Source organism: Thamnophis sirtalis, unplaced genomic scaffold (genome assembly GCF_051295495.1).
Source record: "Thamnophis sirtalis isolate CommonGarterSnake01/CBP01778 unplaced genomic scaffold, rThaSir2_p1.2 scaffold_3, whole genome shotgun sequence".
In the NCBI taxonomy this organism is placed as follows: Eukaryota; Metazoa; Chordata; class Lepidosauria; order Squamata; family Natricidae; genus Thamnophis; species Thamnophis sirtalis.
Genome location: NW_028261383.1, coordinates 57,023,527 through 57,043,817, shown reverse-complemented (window position 1 = coordinate 57,043,817; position 20,291 = coordinate 57,023,527). Strand labels below are relative to the sequence as shown.

Below are 20,291 nucleotides of genomic sequence, written 5' to 3'. Positions count from 1 at the left end.
TAAAAAATATATGCCAGTGGCCATGCATCTGAATTTTGTTCATGGGAATGCTGCAGTGGATGTAAATGTGAAAAACAGTTGTGTTACTTTTTTCAGTGCCGTTGTAGCTTTGAACGGTCACTCAACACATGGTTTGTGAGTCAATACCTGTAACTAGGCAGTTTGACTCAGTTTGGATGGTTGTATTTAAGCTTCAAAACACGGTTAAGAGACCTGGTCTTTCATTATTGGAGGGGCAAACTACAGTATGTGTTCTGCATCTATAGGAAATATTTTTGTGTGTGCAAATTTGTCTGTTAACTTTAGACCAAATGCAAATTATGAAGGATTTTAAAGGTGATGGCCAGCACCTTATAAAGAAACCAGAGCTACTGTCATCATACAGTATGTTCTTGAAAAAATAGAGGACAACCTGGAGTATGGGCAAATCTGAAAAAGGTGGATAAAGATTAAAAAACTTAATTCTTTGTAGCTATAATATTGGTTTACAAAGGAAAATTTGAGAGCAAAATGAAGAAAATTTAGGAAAACGCATATATTAATAAAAATATCTAAAATCAAAATGTGTAAATTTATTGTAAAAAGACCTTGCAGTTTTTATATTTTTCACATATATTTGAAAGGCTGTCCTAATGGCACTATTTATATGGTAAAAGTTAAATAAAGGACTAAAGAGAGTTTCTGAAAAATAAATCTGAAGGAAGCTTTCTGATTTAAAGACTGTCCTTTATTTAAAAAAAAGAATGTATGTTCACTGAATCAGAGGTGGTTGCTACCGGTTCGCATCTGTTCGGGCAAACCGGTAGCGGAATGTTGGCCTGGGTCACAGAACTGGCAGCGACACTGGCTGGCTATGCCTCCGAAGCAGTTCCCCTGTTGCCACAGTTGTTTTTCCATTTTTTTTAATATTCTGCGCATGAACTGACCTATTTACATGTGTGCACATGTGTGCGCACTGAACTGGCAGTAATGCTAACAGCAACCCACCCCTGCACTGAATCGTAAGCCATCTGAAAAGAAGCTTCTCTCTCAAAGCAGAGCCTTGTTCCTTGTTGATCTGAGGGGTTGGCTTCTTGGCTACCGTTCTGAGAAGCCCTAAAATACTCATTTTAAAACAGGTTTTCTTTTTAGTATCTTTCATGCTGATTTGAATGTCACTGGTCTTATCTCAGGTTTAATGGCTTTTATTGTAGACCACCAAAAATAATATGGAACTTTAGCCACTTGTTGATGACGATGTTACTGTTCTTAAATAAATAAATTTAAGTTATACTGTATTTCCTCAAATATAGAAAAAGTGCTCAGCTTGTAATGGCACTGGGTTCAATTCATCTGACTACACTTCCTGCTCATGGTGTTCGGGCTCAGGAAACAAGCGGTAAGCTTTGCTTCAATCTAAACTTCATTTCTATTCGTTTTTATCTAGGTCTTTCAGAAAAGATAAATATGTGGGGGTATAGCTATAGATAGTTATAGGTATAGGTCAGGGGTGGGTTCTGGCTGGCACTACTGCCAATTTGCTCATGGGCATGCTTCATACACATGCGTGCATGCATGCACTGGATGCACGGTGCACGTGCATGCACAATTCAATTAAAATTCTTCTTCGCATGCGCAGAACAAAAAAACCAAGATGGCACCAGCGACGACCAGAGAACTGGTTCAGGGGCATGGCAGGCCTGAGTCGCTGCTGGTTCCAGTGACCAAGACCGCCATTCCACTACCGGTTTGGCTGTACCGGTTCCAACCAGTAGGAACCCACCACTGGTATAGGTATAAGGCGGGAGGGGGAGAGGGAGAGAGGGAGAGAGAGAATGAAAGTATACAACTTCATCAAGAGAGTAAAATAATTCAAATGGAAATGGGCTGGTCATATAGCAAGAACTGATGAGTGGTATGCTGGTCTAGAGATGGAGCTCTCTGTGAGTTTGATCCTAGGTAGAGGCAGATATTTCTCTCTCTGGGCACAATGAGATTATAGCTGCTGAATAAAACTCTGCATTGGTGATAGGAAGGGGATCCGACCAGTAAAACTCCACTCCATTCAGTTCCCCGACTCTACCCCACAAGGGATTATGGGGGTCATTAAAAGAAGATGATAATGTAGCAAGAACTGATGGCAGGTGGACCAAGGCAGCCATAGAATGGATCCCACTTGATAAAAAGCATCCACAAAAGAGACCTAATAAAACAAGATGGCTTCAACAAGTATTGCAGACCCAATTGGCAAAAGAAAGCTCAGGGCGGTATTGCTTGGAAATATGTGGAAGAGTTACTTATCCTGCAGTTGATAGATAATGATTAAAATGATGATGATGGTGATTATATATATATGTACGTATGTACGTATGTACATATGTACGCATGCGCGCGCGCGTGCGCGCGCGCGCGCACACACACACACACACACACACACACACACACACACACACATATATATATATAGTTATAGTTATAGTTATAGTTATAGTTATAGTTATAGTTATAGTTATAGTTATAGTTATAGTTATAGTTATAGTTATAGTTATAGTTATAGTTATAGTTATAGTTATAGTTATAGTTATAGTTATAGTTATAGTTATAGTTATAGTTATAGTTATAGTTATATTTGTGCTGATAAATAAATAAAGGGAGACTAGTATAGATCTATTTCAAGCTATTTAGCTCTCATCAGCTAGCCATACCATTACTGGGAATCGAGCCTGTGCTGTATTGCCTCTTAGGCAGATGTGTTAACCACTGAGCTACAGAGCTCGACTCCTTATCAGCCAAGCCAGGGTGAAAGGTATATATTTAAAGTCACAACCCCTGGTATGCCCAAATATGGGAGGAAGATCACTACTTCCATTCTCTGTCCTTCGGCTCGTCACAAGAGACCATCCAGACAGAAACCCAATATTTTTTACTGTTGCCTTTTTGTTACATTTGTTATATTTGTGTTGATAAATAAATAAAGGGAGACTAGTATAGATCTATTTCAAGCTATTTGGCTCTCATCAGCTAGCCATACCCTTACTGAGAATCGAGCCTGTGCTGTACTGCCTCTTAGGCAGATGTGTTAACCACTTAGGCAGATGTGTTAACCACTGAGCTACAGAGCTCGATATATATATATATGTATATATATATGATCTACTACTGTAACACGCTCTACATGGGGCTACCACCTCTGACTGGCCCAGCCCCCATCTATTCTCTGCCTCCTGAGTCCCAGCTGATCTGGAGGAAATGGGGATTTTGCAGTAACCTTCCCCTGGAGTGGGGAGGGAATGGAGTATCCTTCCCTTGCCATGCTCACCAAGCCATGCCACGCCCACCAAGCCATGCCCACAGAACCGGTAGTAAAAAATTTGAATCCCACCACTGCTTTGCACCCTGCTGCTGTTGCAGATAGGGAAAGCTATCACTTTGGTTTGGGAAAATGGGGTGATTGTATCATGTCCTAGTGAAAATGATTTAAAGGAGGGCTAACTTTCACCTGGGAAATTTGCTGAACCAATATGGCAGCTGCATGAAAGAGTAGACAGCAGTAGTTGAAATCAAATTATCTGTAGGCCATTTTTTTTTACAAAAATTCTAATTTAAAAGCCATAGGTGGAAAAAAGCCTTAAATTTAGCAGGAAATATTTCTTTCTGTTCCAGAAATATAGATAATACAAAATTTTACAAGCAGGATTGACCATTGTATGAACCCAGCATGTGTGCCATATTTATCAAGTTCTTTGGCAGCTATCTAAAATGGAAAGTGGTCCTTTTTTTTAAGCATAATTATAAAAGAATTCTTTTTGATAAGATGATTGAAAAGAAAGTGATAGGGTTACATGAATTTAAATAACTGAATTAAATCTCATTTACACCCCATAAGTCCTGATTAGAGATTTTGATTTTATTTCTAATAGAAAATAAGGTGAGTCTTTACATCGACAACAAAAAGGTATAATGTTCATAGTTTTATTACTAATGCTAAGCTTTTATTATTTCTTATATTTTTCAGTATTTTTAAGTTAAATCTATCATATTTGCCACACTTTATATTTTACATTGTATCTTTTCTTTTCTAAATAGCCATATCAGAGGTGGTATTCAGCAGGTTCTGACCAGTTCTGAAGAACTGGTAGCAGAAATTTTGAGTAGTTTGGAAAACCGGTAAATACCATCTCTGACTGGCCCTGCCCCCATCTATTCTCTATCTCCTGAGTTGGAGGAAATGGGGATTTTGCAGTAACCTTCCCTTGGAGTGGGGAGGGAATGGAGATTTTACAGTATCCTTCCCCTGCCACGCCCACCAAGCCACACCCACCAAACCATGCCATGGCCACCATGCAGAACCGGTAGTAATTTTTTTTGAATCCCATCACTGAGCCATACTATTTAAGAATATTAGCAATAGCAATAGCAGATTTTTATATACCGCTTCATAGGGCTTTCAGCCCTCTCTAAGCGGTTTACAGAGTCAGCATATTGCCCCCAACAACAATCCGGGTCCTCATTTTACCCACCTCGGAAGGATGGAAGGCTGAGTCAACCCTGAGCCGGTGAGATTTGAACCGCTGAACTGCTGATCTAGCAGTCAGCTGAAGTGGCCTGCAGTACTGCACTCTACCCACTGCGCCACCTCGGCTCTTCTAGATGTTTGTGATATTGATAGATAGTGATAGACACCAATACCTTTAACTTTTGCACTTTTATACTCTACATTGATCTAATTACGGATGGAAAATTTAGTTTTGCATTATTCTAGATTACTCTGTGAGTGAAATAAAATTATGGTGATAATGACGAAGTTGATGATATTTAATTTACGGTTTGCCAAGTGAGGAAAACTTATAATATCATAGGGTCTAATTCAAACATTGATCTCTCTTTCACAGTTGCTTCAGATGCCGTGGCAATGGGCGGGACATGTGTTACCGTTGCGATTGGAAAGGCGTATTGCTATATCATACGGAACTTTCAATCACATGGTAAGATGTAAAGCAAAAGAAAGGATGTTGTAAATCTCTTTGGTCATCTGGAGGAAAAAGTACGTGAAAGAAGGCCTTTAAGGGCCACATGTCTCTTTTTTGTTCCAGTAATATATTCCCCAATATGACCACCCCTGTTATGGATACTTGGGTGCATAAGATTTTGGATTACACATATTTTACCAGAGTGGAGAAGCAAAACTATTTCATAAGCTCTTACATATGTAGTTTCTCCCTTCATCTAAGTTTTATGTCTTTGAAAATTGTTAAGAGTAGGGTTAAGACTATATTTCACAAAACTTTTGATGTCTGGGCCACGAGATAAGTGTCTTCTAATAATTAAGGGGCTGTCACGGAGAAGAGGGGACTTACCATACTTATCTTCCAAAGCAACTGAGGGCAGACAAGAAAAATGGGTGAATGCTTGATAATGAGAGCCCCAACCTAGAAGTAAGGAGACATTTTCTGAGCAATTATCAGAGGAATAGTTTGCCTCCAAGAATTGTGCTCCATCACTGGAAGTTTTAAAAAATAGCAATAGCAATAGCAATAGCAGTTAGACTTATATACCGCTTCATAGGGCTTTCAGCCCTCTCTAAGCGGTTTACAGAGTCAGCATATTGCCCCCAACAACAATCCGGGTCCTCATTTCACCCACCTCGGAAGGATGGAAGGCTGACTGGACAACCATGTGACTGGGATGATATGAGGTTTCCAGCCTTGCGCAGAGGGTTGGACTAGAAGACCTTTGAGGTCCCTTCCAGCCCTATGATTCTATGTTCTAATAAACCATTTTGTTTATTTACTACAGAGTATTTTGCACATGTAATTTGCTACTAGGAAAGATTCCAATTTATAGCATTCCTTTATGACTTAAAGTAAGGCCACTTTAAATCAAAACAAATTATAACATTAGGATTTCTGTTTAATGTTCTTTTTGTAAAATGGGGAACTGTTCCAATACTAAGTCAGACCTTGTGGTTTACTTCTGTACACTCTGATATTTTAACATACCTCCTTGAATATGCCTCAGTAGAGTTTGGAATACCATTTTTTTCTTTATTTATCTGACTTTTAATCATTGGAAGAAAAATATATTCAGGCATTTAACTAAATGCATTGTGGAATGGATTCAAAATGCAAGCTGAATGTTTGTTTACTGAACATTATTTACCCAGACACAATCCCCTTGCCCTAATTTTAAATTAATTGAGGTTTACTGCCAGTAATTGAATTAGGGGATTACAGCCCAAGAGTGGACTTCTGTCAGGCACTTATCTGCAACATGTCTCTATAAAATCTAGAAAATATACATGAGATTAAAGTTATATCTTATCTTGTCAAACTTTTTTATGTGTACTAAGTCAATTTCACCTTTAAATTGACATCCTAACAAGCAAATATCACTTTTTCTCCCTCATAGGGTGAACAATATTTTAGAATACACAGCAGACAACAAATCTGAACTCCCAGTTTACCATCTGCAGGAAGTAACTGGAAGAAAAATACTTAGTGATGAACATAACTTGGTAAGATCCACAAATACATATGCAAAGATTACTGGAAGAATATATAGGTGGTTCTTATCCAGCAACCATAAATGAGACTAGCAAGTTGGTTGTTAAGGAAATTGATTGTTATTGTCAGAGTAGTGATGTAAGAGCTAACCAGCTGCTACGATGATGCAATGATGCACTGATGTAATGATGGGAATGAGTCAGCAGGTTTTTTTTTATTGTTATCCCTTTAAGAGCCTGTATAATAAGAAGAGGCCCTATTAGGGCATCTCTCTCTTGCCATGTGATCTTCCCTGCTTTAATTTACTGATTGAGTTCTGCCTATAGTACGTATATGTATAGTATATATTCTTTTGTAGATAAAACAACTATTTCTTAGAAACCTCTGTTTGTTGTTATTGCTCCTGGGTTGTCTCACATCATAAAGCTGTGTGCACTCTGACAGTTACGTAAAACTGTGAAAGTGCTTATGATCTTATCACAGTGTTCTTTTGCTTTACAGACCTAAAAAGGTCATAAATATGAGAATTGGTCATAAAATTATTTTTCATCATTGTAATGTGAGGATTGGTTGTGAAGTGATTTTTTTTCATCATTGTCATAACTGCAAAGAGTCACTCCGGTTACTCACTAAACAGGGCAGTTGCTAAAGGAGGATTACCTGTATTTATAAAAGAATACTGGAAGATAGAATGTAGACTGCTCTAGAATGCTAGAACATAGTGCTAAAGTGCTCTTATTAGTCATTCAATCCCTTGTTCAGTTCAAGAATCTATTAAAGCACCCCAAAACAGATCTCTCTAGTCCATTATAGAGTTTTTCCATATGTATAATAGTAAGTCATTTAGCTCAACATTCCCAACTCTGAGCTCTAAGCTCCAATGTTTCAGAGATAATTTTTCTAGTCTGATTGGAAGATGTTGACGATTAAATCTGGAAACATTTGCATGCTTCTGGCCAAAAGCATACTTTAATTTTGCATGCAATCATTTAGACCAGTGTTTCTCAACCTTGGCAACTTTAAAATGTATGGACTTCAACTGCCAGAATTCCCTATCCAACATATGTAAAGTTGCCAAAAATAACAAACACTGAATTAGACTACTCATGTCCTCTGTACAAAAAGATAAGACAATCACAGCTACATTTTCTTAAATTTTTAGTGATGGATGTATGCTTTTTAGTATACAATTCCAACCATTTACCGAGAGAAAGTTGATGGTTCTATGCAGTCATGTACAGTAGTTTTGTCAAAAGTGCTAAATAATCTAATGCAAAAGTGTGTTCTGTGGCCTTTCTCTGCATACCAGGTACGCCCCATAATTGAGTTCCCAGAATTATCCATTAAAGACTATTCAAGGTCAAGCATTGCTCAACACAAAATGATGTTTGCTTCAGGTGAGCATCGGATCTTAAAACAGGTGAGTGCCAAAGAGAACAACTGCATTTAAAAAATGAAGCATTATTTTCATTTTCATTTCTTATTTTCATGTTTACTTTATTTAAAAACCTTCTTGACTTACTAAGCAGCTTTTTTGGTGTCCCCCTTCCCCCAATATGATTTGAAAACATTTGTGTGAGGAGATATTTCAAGTTGATGAAGAATTTCTCTTAGATTTATCTAATAATTTATCTTAGATTATTCTGAGTTAGATTATTTTTCCTTTTCCTTTTGCAGGATGTTTTGCAATCAGATTTTTTTTTTTTTTTGCATTTTTCAAAGTGTAGTTTTCTTATCCTTTTTTATTTTTAACTGCTACAATTTAACAATAAAGCAAAATCTTACTTTAAGGGACCATTAAGAAATAGGGTATTTTTAACCCTCAAATATCCATATAATCTAACTTTATATTATATGCCTCAATTTATGGCAGTTTATGTCACTTGCATAATGTACTTATGTAATGACACAAGTTACTACAAATTACATAAATAACAACATTTGTTTACTTCATAATAAGACATATATAATGGAAAGTGATAGAAATAATGCAGGTCTAATGAACTATTCAGATTACTTCATATACAATGAATTATTTCAGGAGCTGTCTGGATGCAAATTTTGTCCATTGCATTTAAAGTCTGCATTTAGCAATAGCAATAGCAGATTTTTATATACCGCTTCACAGGGCTTTCAGCCCTCTCTAAGTGGTTTACAGAGTCAGCATATTGCCCCCAACAACAATTAGGGTCCTCATTTTACCCACCTCGGAAGGATGGAAGGCTGAGTCAACCCTGAGCCGGTGAGATTTGAACCGCTGAACTGCTGATCTAGCAGTCAGCTGAAGTGGCCTGCAGTACTGACTCTACCCACTGCGCCACCTATGCATTTAAAACCATACTCCTTTACAAAAAGATGTCATTGTCCAGCAATCAATCAATAAAAATAAAAATAAATAATGTATCACTACCAATATTTTATTCTAAGACAACATGATGCTCTAGAACCAAGCTAACTTTTGAGGCAAAAGACTTCCTCTTAAAAAAAAAAAACTAAAATGAAAACTTACCCTCATTTTCCCAAAATAAGACCTCCCTGGATAATAAGCCCAATAGGACTTTTGAGCGCATGCGCTAAGATAAGCCCTCTCCCAAAAAGAAGCCCACCCTGAAAATATTGCAACAAAGCAGCAGCCATGAGGTGACCACGCTCACCGCCTCCTGCACCTCAAAAATAATAAGACGTCCCTGAAAATAAGGCCAGGCACTTATTTTGGAGGTCAAAAGAAAATAAGACACTGTCTTTTTTTCAGGGAAACATGGTATTTCCGTAAGACTTTGATAGGGAATTGGGAAATTTCCATCTTTTTCTCATGGCACAGTCAGCCTTAGATAACACAGAAATAATGTTTAGTTATTATTTAAGCCCTTTTCCCTGAAGTGCGAAGGACACACTTTTAATAGTGCTAAACATCAAGAAATTATTTCTCCAATAAAGGAGAATATTTGTCGCTCAGAATATGAGCGGTCCTTGGTGCTCTCTGAGCTTGGTTGTTTTCTAGCAGTGCTTGATTACATAAATTAGATAACATCATTAATGTATTATTGATATTTATTTTAAAATGCACCTGAAAGTCACAATCCACAAGTTGGCCTGAATTTTTGTGAAAGCTATTCTCCTGAAAATATCCCAAAATGTAAATTTTCAAATGTTCTTTGAATTCTTCATTTCACAAATTGTAGTGGTCTGAGCTAAAGATTGTTGAAGGACTAAAACAATGGCATGCTGTTCTTTCTTCTAAATAACGTTACATTAATTTCTCAATTGTGTTTATATTATAGAGACATTCGATATAAACACATCTCCCTCCCCCAAAAATAGGCACACTTGTTCCAACTGTTTTTGGCAGAGTTAAGTTACATGCTTGTGAATTATGTATGGAAACAGAAATTTGTTGTTCTTTCTTATTTTTGCCTTTATTAAACAACAAGTAGAAAGGAAAGGAGGGGACCAATGAGAATTAAAAACAAAACAAAAGAAACTAGAGTTTTCCACCAGCATGTTTTTCTGAGATAATATTTCAACTGATGTATGTTGCAAAGATTACACACTGACAAAGATTCTAAATTTATAATACTTGCATCCATGTATAGTGAAAGAGCCGCTTGGTCAGGGAACTGACTGGAACTGATTTCCTGGAAGCAAAATTGGAGGTTGTAGATATATTCATCAGGTTTCTCTGTCTAGGAATTAGGGATTGTTCTTCTATCTCTCTTCTTTCCACAGGCTTACAAAAGCTCCCCTTGTAATGTGGGAATGATTTCAGCCAGCATTATTTATTGAAAACATTTATATAACTGTCCATCTTAGTTCAAACTCTGGGTGGCTCCGAATCAACAGTTAAAACAACAATAATAAAACAAATTATGCATATATCTATTAAAAGATAGCAGGGTTCCAATATTTGAGGGCCTGACACAGGGGGGGGGGAGGGTCAAGCTATTTTCCAAAGCACCTGAAGGCCAGGCAATGAATAATGGATGGAAACTGATCAAGGAGAGATTCAACCTAGAAATAAGGATACATTTTCTGACAGTGAGAGCAATCAATCAATGGAACAGCTTGCCCTCAGAAGTTGTGGGAGCTTCATCACTGGAGGCTTTCAAGAAGAGATTGGACTGCTATTTGACAGAAATGGTGTAGAGTCTTCTGCTTGAGCGGGGGGTTGTACTAGATGACCTACAAAGTCCCTTCCAACTCTGTTAATCTGCTTAAAAAAAATCTGTTAAAACCATAACCATTGAAAACTGGCACCAAGCTTCCAGATGTGAAGAAGTGAAGGATCAAGATAGGAAGGAGCCTTGCTGAGATACTATTTGAAGAACCCCTAAGGAGCACCATGCGGCTTTCCATTCTATTTTCTCTTAAAAAAAATAAAAATAAAAACTAGGCTACAAATGGCTTGTTTGCGAGGATTGGCCTCCTCTTCCCCTTCTGTCAGGTTCCCCAAAACAAAGAAATTGTGACTCTTCTAAACAGATTTATTTATTATTCCTCACATATCTTGCGAAACAAAAGCAGACTACCTGTACCATAAAACATATCCTGGGAACTACTAGGCAGGAGCCATCTTCACCCTTTCTCTCACACAAACTATCTAAACTGTGTTGTCTTTTGCTCCTCTGGAATGCACTCCCTTCCTCTGGACAGCATTTCATCACACTTTTCCATCCTCAATTTTGAATTTCATTTCAGTACATCTGAGTTTTGGGATGATGGGGAGGCGTGGTTCTGGGATTAACACAGAGTTTGCAAACCATTAGTTCCCTTTCTCCTCTTCCTCCAGCTAGATATAGGATGCTAAGGGAATGAAATGACCTATATCTCATCATGTACATCAAATTCCAATTATTTTGTATGTGTTTCCTAAGGAAAAGGAAATATGCAGAGAACAGCACTCATACACTGGGCTAATACTTTGCTGCTTTTTTATTTCAATGTGTTCTAAACAAGTAATGTCCTCTCAAGGTGATGTTCCAAAGAAAACAAGATGAGTTGTAAACAGGTGTCATATCCACATCAGAATTGTTGTTTTCATGGCTGGGCTGCTGGAGGTCCACAGGGGTTCAGAAGAACCTCTAACTAAGATTCTGTGCAGTTCAGAGAACCCCCAAATCCCACTCCTGGCTGGCCCTGTCCACCCCTCCCCTGCCAGGAGTCCCCACATGGCCCGTTTTGGATGCAGGTAAGTGCAGGGCTCATGCAGAGGCATGGGTATGGCAAAAAACGGGATTACTGGAAGTTTGGGAAGGCCAGAAATGGGCCCATTTCTGTCTTCCATAGGGCCTCCAGACCCCGGGGAGGCCATTTTCGCCCTCCCGGAGGCTTGAGGAAAACCTCCGGAGCCCGGGGAGGGCAAAAATGCCCCCCACCATGGTGCAGGAGGCTGACTAGGCCTCATCCACCATGGCCACACCCACCTAGCAACCTGGCAGAGAACCCCTTGCTAAAATTTTTGAAGCCAACCCTTGGTTGTTTTGACAAAAGTGGTCTGAAAACATAAACTTTTTTTTTATTTTCTGTTAATTGCCAATCTTATGTCTAGTACCTAAATTGTAGAGTTCATATTTGAAGAGGGTATAAATGATCTCAGAAATATAACTCTTTTCTTTTCCCTTTTGCAGAGACAAACGGTTGAGCTGGTGCCACTCACAAAAGTTAAATACGAATGGAAAGGCAAACCTTACTCCTTTTATGTCTTTGGCAACGAGAATAAAGTCTACAGCGAAGACTACCCTGCAAAATGCTGCTGCTCAATCTTGTGAAAAAGAACAAGTTTTAGTGACAGTCCCCTATCAAACTACAAAAGCTGTTCCCTGTTTTTAATCTCTACAGCATCTCTCTGAATTCTTTTTGGGCAGGGACTATGCAAGAAAGGATGTTACTATTTGCTCCAAAAGAATGTGTCTCTAATCCATTAATCAAATGAAAAGTGAAGGAAACTAGTAGTTCTAATGCACCTTGAAATAGCATATTTGTAGTTCAAATATTTACCGTATTTTTCGGAGTGTAAGACACACCTTTTTCCCTCCAAAAAGAGGATGAAAATTTGGGTGCATCTTATATACTGAATGTAACCCCACCACCACCACCAGAGGCCAAAAATGTGAGATATGGAGGCAGGGATGGTCTGTGGCAATCCCTGCAGCCTAGAACAGCTGATTGAGGGTATTCTGGCAGTCTGATCTATCCGCCAATCAGCTGTGCTGAATCAGGCTGCAATAAATGTTGAAGCTGACCTGGGTGGTCAGAGACTGCAGCAGCAATCACATTCAGAAAGCACAGTAACAGTTTAAGCAGGATTCAAAATAATAATAATATACAATACATTACCAAAAGCAGATTTTCCAAAGTAGCAGTAAATACAAGCAAAACACAAGAAGCTTCACTTTCAGTTCTGGGCTAAGCCAGGCTCCTTCCTGTCTCCTTGTTGCTCACACAGCAAATTTCAGAGTCCAAATAGCTCTCATTAGACTTAGTTGCTATGCCTATTCATTGGCTGACCTTGTTACCATGTGTCAGCTGAATACCATGGATGCTGGTAGGCAGAGGCAGAATTTTTTCTTCTTATTATTTTCCTCTCCAAAAACTAAGGTACGTCTTACACTCCGGAGCGTCTTATACTCTGAAAAATATGGTACTTTTCGTGAACCCCATTCAGTCATTTTTCTACCCAGAGCATTCACTGGATAAGTTGTGCGTTCCAATGATGCTGCTCATCGGAGTTGTGTGTAAGAGGCAAGCTTTCCCACAAATAGCTGTATAGGCAGGCTTCTACACCAGTCAGCATTGTGGTGTCTGCATCTCAGAAATCAATGCACATACCATCATATGTACTGTATATCTTCTTTTTTTAAAAAATAGGGCAATTGAATGTTATGTTGCCTTTCCTAAATTGGTGTCTCTAGATATATAGGATTGTACTTCTGTACTCTCTAGGCTATATGGCCTTTCCTTTCCCCCTCTTTCCAATTGTATTGTAAATTTAAAATCTGTACTTGATAATCCCTGTATTTTATTAAACATTCTATTTTTTCAAGATCCCGACTTACCATAAGAAGGCTACATGTTTTGTAAGTCCATGTGGAATCATGTCAAAAGATCTTCTCTGTGGGTTTTCTCTGTTTAAGGCCAGATGGTATTTCAGTTGCAGTACTCTAAAACTAAACAAACTATAAATCACAACACCCTCTCTATGTCAACACTAGCTCAGTGAAGAGCTGTGATTTATATCGGAACATTTATTATAATAAAGCAAACATTTTCCACTGTTTATTTGTTAGCTCCCATTTATCCCATGAATAAAGATCTCAGCACTGTTTTGATAAAACGTGGCATCTTGTTTCTTACTTTTTAAAAATGTTATTTGTCTGGTTATTTTTATTTATGCTTTATTATTTTACGGTGCAATAATAATGTTTTCCCCAAATGTTGCTCTTTTTCTGAAGTAGATAAATAGAAGACAATGTTATCAGAAAGTAACAGGCTGCTTTGTTTTGTTCTATTTATATAGCACTGTTAGAACAAGTTTAAGGATGTGAGCATAATTGCTTAATCAGGTTTTCAAAGGAGAAAAAAAAAAACCCTATGATTGCAGGTCTTAATTCCAGAAAATCATTTGCAGATGTACTAGTTGAAAAGTATTATATGAGTGAGATGGGTGGTTTCAAAATTTGATACAAAAATGATTCAATAAAATAAATACACTCTTTAAATATCCAATGTTTTAAGTACTTGGGGAGATCCTGGCTTAAATCCTCACTCTACCATGAAGCTCTTTAAATATCTCTAGCTCAATGTTTATCCTGGTATAGGTTATATATCCTCCCTGCTTGCTTCAGACAAGTAAAGTCAATGGGGGAATCCAGATTCGCTTAACAACCATGGGATTCACTAAACTGCTGTGATTCACTTTACAACTGGCAAAAAAAGCTTGTAAAATTGGATGCAACTCACTGAACACTTGCCTTGATTAGCAAAAGAAATTCAGACCCCAGTATTGGTCATAAGTCAAGGACTACTTGCATTTGGGAATTATTGCTACTTCTTTTCATAGTAACACACAGTGAAATAATATTTCATGGCATGTATAGTTTTTTATGGTATTTGACAGCCATGTATATTTGATGGCAATGTGGTAAATTCAAATGTATTATTTCTGTTAAAGCATTTATATTCTTCCTTTTATGTCAAGTTTTCACAATTGCAATAATCCAATACAATTTCTGATAAGTAACATAAAAGAACAATTTGTGGCACTTTTCTGACATTTACAAGTAACATTTTTAACAGCATTTGACACACAATAATAAAATGTGGATAATTTGACACAGAAGACATAAATAACTTGATCAGAATCGGAGAAAGAGGCCTTTTTAGTCTTTGAAAGAGGCAAATTCATAGGAATTTTGCATTTTTTAAAAATACAATCATATGATAAATGGTATTACAGGTTGTCCTCAACTTACAACCACATTTTACGACATTTAATTACTACAAGTAGGACCAGCAACTTGGTCATTAAGCAAAGCTCAGTGAAAAAGGAACTGTGCTAATAATCTTATTTCGGTTTTCTTTTGTGTTATAGACCTGTTTTATAGACCTTTAAATGTGTTAAATATGAGAAGTGGTCATAAAGTTATTTTTTCATCACAGTTATAAATGTAAACAGTTACTAAACAATGCAGTTGCCAGATAACAACTACATGTAGTGTCTAAGGTGCTGGGATAGAAAATGACCATAAGCTAAAGTCTTCCCTTGGTCATGAAAGATGGCTGGGTGATTTGGGGCCAGTCATTTCATCCCCATTAATTTACAGGGTTGTTGATGTGGGGAAAATAGGAAGCATGAGCAAGAAGCATGTTCACAGCCTTGAGTTTGGCAAAAAGTAAAAGTGGGCTAAAAAATTGGGTTGTAGGCTAGCAAGCCTGTGTTCAAGACTCGAGTGCTGCTGTATGGCAGGGTGAGCTCCTGTCATTCATTCCAGTTCCCTGATGGGGATGTAAAAGGAGCCCCCATAGACATCCCCTGAGCAGCAGTGATGTTACTGGCTAATCCTTTCAACCTGGAATTTGCCTTAAATGGTGGCTCCAACATGAACAGGATGGGAGTCCATCCACTGGACAAGCTGAATCCATCAATCTGAGCCTGAATGACAGGCTTAGAAACATTACCTTGTTTGAGATTAGAGGTGGGTTGCTTCTGGTTCGGGCCAGATTTGGCAAACCAGTAGTGGCAGCAGTGGGAGGCTCTGCCCACCCACCCAGATGTGCAGAAGCGTCGCACATGCCCAAGCGAACCAGTAGTGCCAGGATTTGCAACCCACCAACCAATCAATGCAACTATTCAATATTTATTTCACCTCCTTGGTGGATAGACTAACTTGGATTGCACAATACTCTTTATAATGTTCCTTGAAAAAGTAGCCCTTGAACCTATATTTGTGTTGATTTTCCATTGCCACAGCATTAAATAAGATTCAATGAATGATGTGCAAGTCATGTGAGTGCATAATTCCAAAGTCTGCTAATACCATATAATGTTCTCCTCTCCTACAGATGTCAATCACAGCCCTGGTGCCAGGGTACCTACAAACAAAGATAAACAGTAAAATGAAGTGTGGTGTCAAATTGTCCCCCTAAGAGTACGGTATAAGTCATACATATTAATGATGACAAATAATAAAGGGTGCATTAATGAAAGCATTACTGCTAGGAGGACCAGATGCTATTGTTTACTGAAATGCTGTTGGGATGCCAGAAGCCACTCTGGTTATTCAGATACAATTTCTACATGAGAAACTGCAGCAAATCTGGCAATGGAGTTATAGCTATTGACAAAGTCACGGTTATAATTTCCTTTCATTTTGCACATTTTGGTGGTAAGGTTTGAACAATGTATTGATTCTTATAATAATAAAAAACTTATTTCTTAAGTTTTACAAGATGAATTTGGTCTTCCAAAATACAACAATAATAATAATATCCCAATCCATAATTAGATTTACTTAGATTGCTTTTTTTCTTCTCTCCTCTCTCTGTAATTAATCTCTTTTTTTCTCCTATATCTAACTGTTTTTCTCTGTCTTGCATAAAATTGATTATCCCAAAACAGGAGAATATAAGGGGTATACTTATGTATAATGCAATCACTGATAGCAGCAATAGCATCCATAAAATTCTAAGCTAGGATTAAAAATAGCAAATGACACTTTTCTTTGAGGAAATTCAGATGTACAGACTGGATGATGGGCATATATTTTCCCCATCTTAACTTTACAATGTTAAGTATAGTCAAACTGCAATGCATCCAAGGATGTTTATACAGCAGACACTGCTCATATCACTGAGAAGTTGTTGTTTAAGCTTCACTTTTTTGCCCCAAGTATAATACTTTATTGGACAAATGTGGACAAATGTGATTGGACACACAAGGAATTTGTCTTTGGTGCATATGCTCTCAGTGTACATAAGGAGAATAAAAAAAACATTCATCAAGAATCATAAAAGGTTAAGGCATTCTGGATAAAAATATGGTGGATTATGCAAAATATCTTTAAAAGAAGGATAAAGTTTACTCCTCAGTTATTCTTATTAGGTATATGTACTGATTTTGGTAGAGAGTAACTTGATTCTGCACCTAATAACGGCAGCAAGACTGTTGGTGGCGCAATACTGGAAGAAGGAAGACTTGGCTACAACTCCAGAATGGACATTGAAAGTTACAAACTTAGCCGAGATGGCTAAAATATCGGCATATATTAAAGATCACTCAAATGAGAGATATAAACGAGACTGAAAAAAATGGATTGACTATATACAAAATAAATACGGGACCAAGAAATTCCAGTTGGCCTATGCTTAAGATCAGAAATGATTTAAATTGTTTAAAGTTAGTTCAGCAAGAAGAAGCTAGAGTCAATGTAGAATGTCATTAATTTCTTCATTTCTTTTTTTCAATAGATTTTAGACTGTGTTTGTTAAAAATCCATACCGTATACGGGTTCTGGGAAGTCGGGGGGGAAGGAGGAGGGGCTGTGGGGGGGAGGGGGAGGGAGGGAGGAGTATGCATTAGGTTAGACAAGAATTTGGTGGTAAACTAGAATTATTTTGACATATAAAAAATGTACTTCGATGTCTTACTGATTGAGGAATGATGAAATGTTTGTTTTAAAAGAAATAAAACTTTTGAACATAAAAAAAAGAATCATAAGATACAACACTTAGTGGTACTAAAGGTTACTAATAAGCTATCAAATTGTACCAGTAAACAAATAACACAATATAAATTGAAAGATACAAGCAACATGGCTATAGTCATAAGTGGGAAGAGATCGAAACTAGCAAGGAAGAGAAGAATAATAGTAATACAGTCTTAGAAAATTATTTGACAGTGTTGTGGGAATTAGTTGTTAAGTAGAATGATGGCATTCAAGAAAAAAACTGTCCTTGTTCTGGTGTGTAGTGTCCTATAGTGTTGTTTTGAGGGCAGAAGTTGAAACAATTTATGTCCAGGATGTGAGGAGTCTGTAGATATTTTCAAAGCCCTCTTTTTGACTCGTGTAGTACATCCAATGGAAGGCAGATTGGTAGCAATTATTTTTTCTGTAGATCTAACTCAGAAAGATCAAACTGCCCAAAGAGCTGCTGATGCAGTTCTACAGAGGAATTATTGAGTCTGTCATCTGCACCTCCATAACTGTCTGGTTTGGCTCTGCAAAACAGGACAAACACAGACCTCAATGGATAATTAGATCTGCAGAAAAAACAATTGCTACCAATCTGCTTTCCATTTTATCTTTTTATACTTTTGAGATAAACCAGTGAAATAGATTGCAATGAGATTCAGTGTAGTGTTTTGTGTCTCATAAAATTTGCTACTGGTGAATGGTGGTGATGGTGCTAGTGGCTTAAAAAAATCAACTACTTAATGGAATATAAGATTGCCCATGAGTAGCAGCTCTGAGCTACTACCCCCACTTTCAGAATCTGTATATCTTAAATACCAGTACCAGGGATTACAAACAGGAGAAAGGGTTTATTCACTACTTTTAGCTGGATGAGGTAGGCATTAAAAAGCATGGTTTTTCATACACTTAAGTAATTCTCATACTTTTTCCATGATGTTAAGAGAACAGCATTACAAATTGCCTACAAATTGAATGTGTGGATTAAGGAAGAGAAAAAACTTAAATTCATGGGTTGGTACTGATGTTGTCAATATATAATCAGAGTAGGGGTGAAATGCTACTGGTTTGGACTGGTTTGCCTGAACCAAGAGTAAAAAATACTACCTGTTCAGGCGAACCGGTATTTCCAATGATCAGCTGTGACACGCAATTTATATTAGCTAGAAAGCAGGATTTCCAGCGGATTCCCCCCTCACTGTACTACTTACCATAGCAGGCATGCTTGGTAGCAGGCTCCACCCACCCACCTGGACATCATCATGTCTGTTTTTGATGCTCTCCAAATGCATGGAAGGGCCTGTGCATGCACAGAGGTGGTATAGGCGAGAAAAGCTCACATTTGCGAACTGGTAGTGAAGGTAAGCAGATTTCACCCCTGAATGAGAAGAAGGGAGCTCTGGAGGAGGAGAGATTCAATTTTTCCTTATTACTATAGAGTGATTTGATGAGGGAGATGGGTGATTTCTAAGTACAATAAATAAATAAATTGAAGATCATAAAGCATGTACAGAAATGCTAAGAAAGCAGTTAGAGGTATGGAAATGGATTATAGAAGGCTAGACCAACATATTTATATAGAAGAGGGAATAATGTAATGATAAGGACAGAAAGTAAAGAAAAAGTGCAGAAAGCCAAGAGTGAAGCCATGATAAATACATCCACTGCTTAAAGAGTTGAACTGAAGAAAGATTTTGAATGCAGTCCAATAAGCAGAAGAACTAATTCAAAACATGAATACAGAAACTTACGGCATAAAAATAATGATTAGTAGAAGGTTTCTTAGATGTAGTGAAATTACAACTCATTATTGAATTGTGGTGGCAGATTAAGAAGAATTCAGAGATGCGGAAATGCCATTAGATAGAATCATAATTGAACCTAGAGAATAAAAAGTTGAGATGGTATTGGTATGAGTAAATAACAAGCATCAAAAATGAAAAGCAAAAGAAAATTGAAACTACCTGGAGAGGGAAAATGGGACGAAGATAGTTACCCTGTGATTAGATGGGCTATCAATACATTTTACAAATAACTAAATGAGATGAAGATATTTCTTAAAGCTGGGGTAGTATTGCATGATTGGACACATTAAAGAAGAATCAGACAGAAAGAGAGATATGAATTTGCTGGAAACATGATGGACAGAAATGACAAGGAAGGAATCAAAGGATATAAACTGATAGTTCAGATGAGGACCATGGAGTAGTTAGGAGAAAAAATAAAGGGAAGAAGTAGGAATAGATGTAAAAAGAAGAGTGAGAAAGTGAGTGAGCAGAGGGAAAGTTGACCTTAGCAAAGTATGAGTATCAAAGGTAGAGAATAGGCACTGAAGCTTTCTTAAGACTACATAAATCAAAATGATATAATCTTGCTATTTAATCTTGTAAATCAGCAAACTGTTACATTGTTAAAATGATACACATTTAATGACATTATCACAAATCCTACAATTATATTCTTGCCTGTGTGAGATGCAAATGTCATTATACATCTTTTATCATCCGCTGTCCTTTGCTCCTGCTGTCCCTTATCGAGTAGAAAACATGAATTTATACGAAGTTAATGCTTTTGCTTATTTTTAGATCTAAATGGCCAAATGCACTGAATGATGCCAGGAACC

At 37.5% G+C, this 20,291-nt stretch overlaps 1 protein-coding gene across 3 annotated transcripts in view; it reads left to right on the top strand.

The window, feature by feature from the left end:
- The window catches only part of LOC106555675 (protein SSUH2 homolog), a 34,133-nt gene extending 20,612 nt beyond the window's left edge, over positions 1 to 13,521 (top strand). For all 3 annotated transcript variants that reach the window (XM_087708912.1, XM_087708913.1, XM_087708914.1), the window contains exons 9-13: positions 1,293 to 1,378; positions 4,872 to 4,964; positions 6,388 to 6,493; positions 7,792 to 7,902; positions 12,107 to 13,521. In XM_087708912.1, the coding sequence (XP_087565038.1) occupies positions 1,293 to 1,378; positions 4,872 to 4,964; positions 6,388 to 6,493; positions 7,792 to 7,902; positions 12,107 to 12,247 (537 nt within the window). In that variant the 3' untranslated portion in view covers positions 12,248 to 13,521. The remainder of the gene's footprint in view (positions 1 to 1,292; positions 1,379 to 4,871; positions 4,965 to 6,387; positions 6,494 to 7,791; positions 7,903 to 12,106) is intronic.
- Positions 13,522 to 20,291: the final 6,770 nt, after the last annotated feature.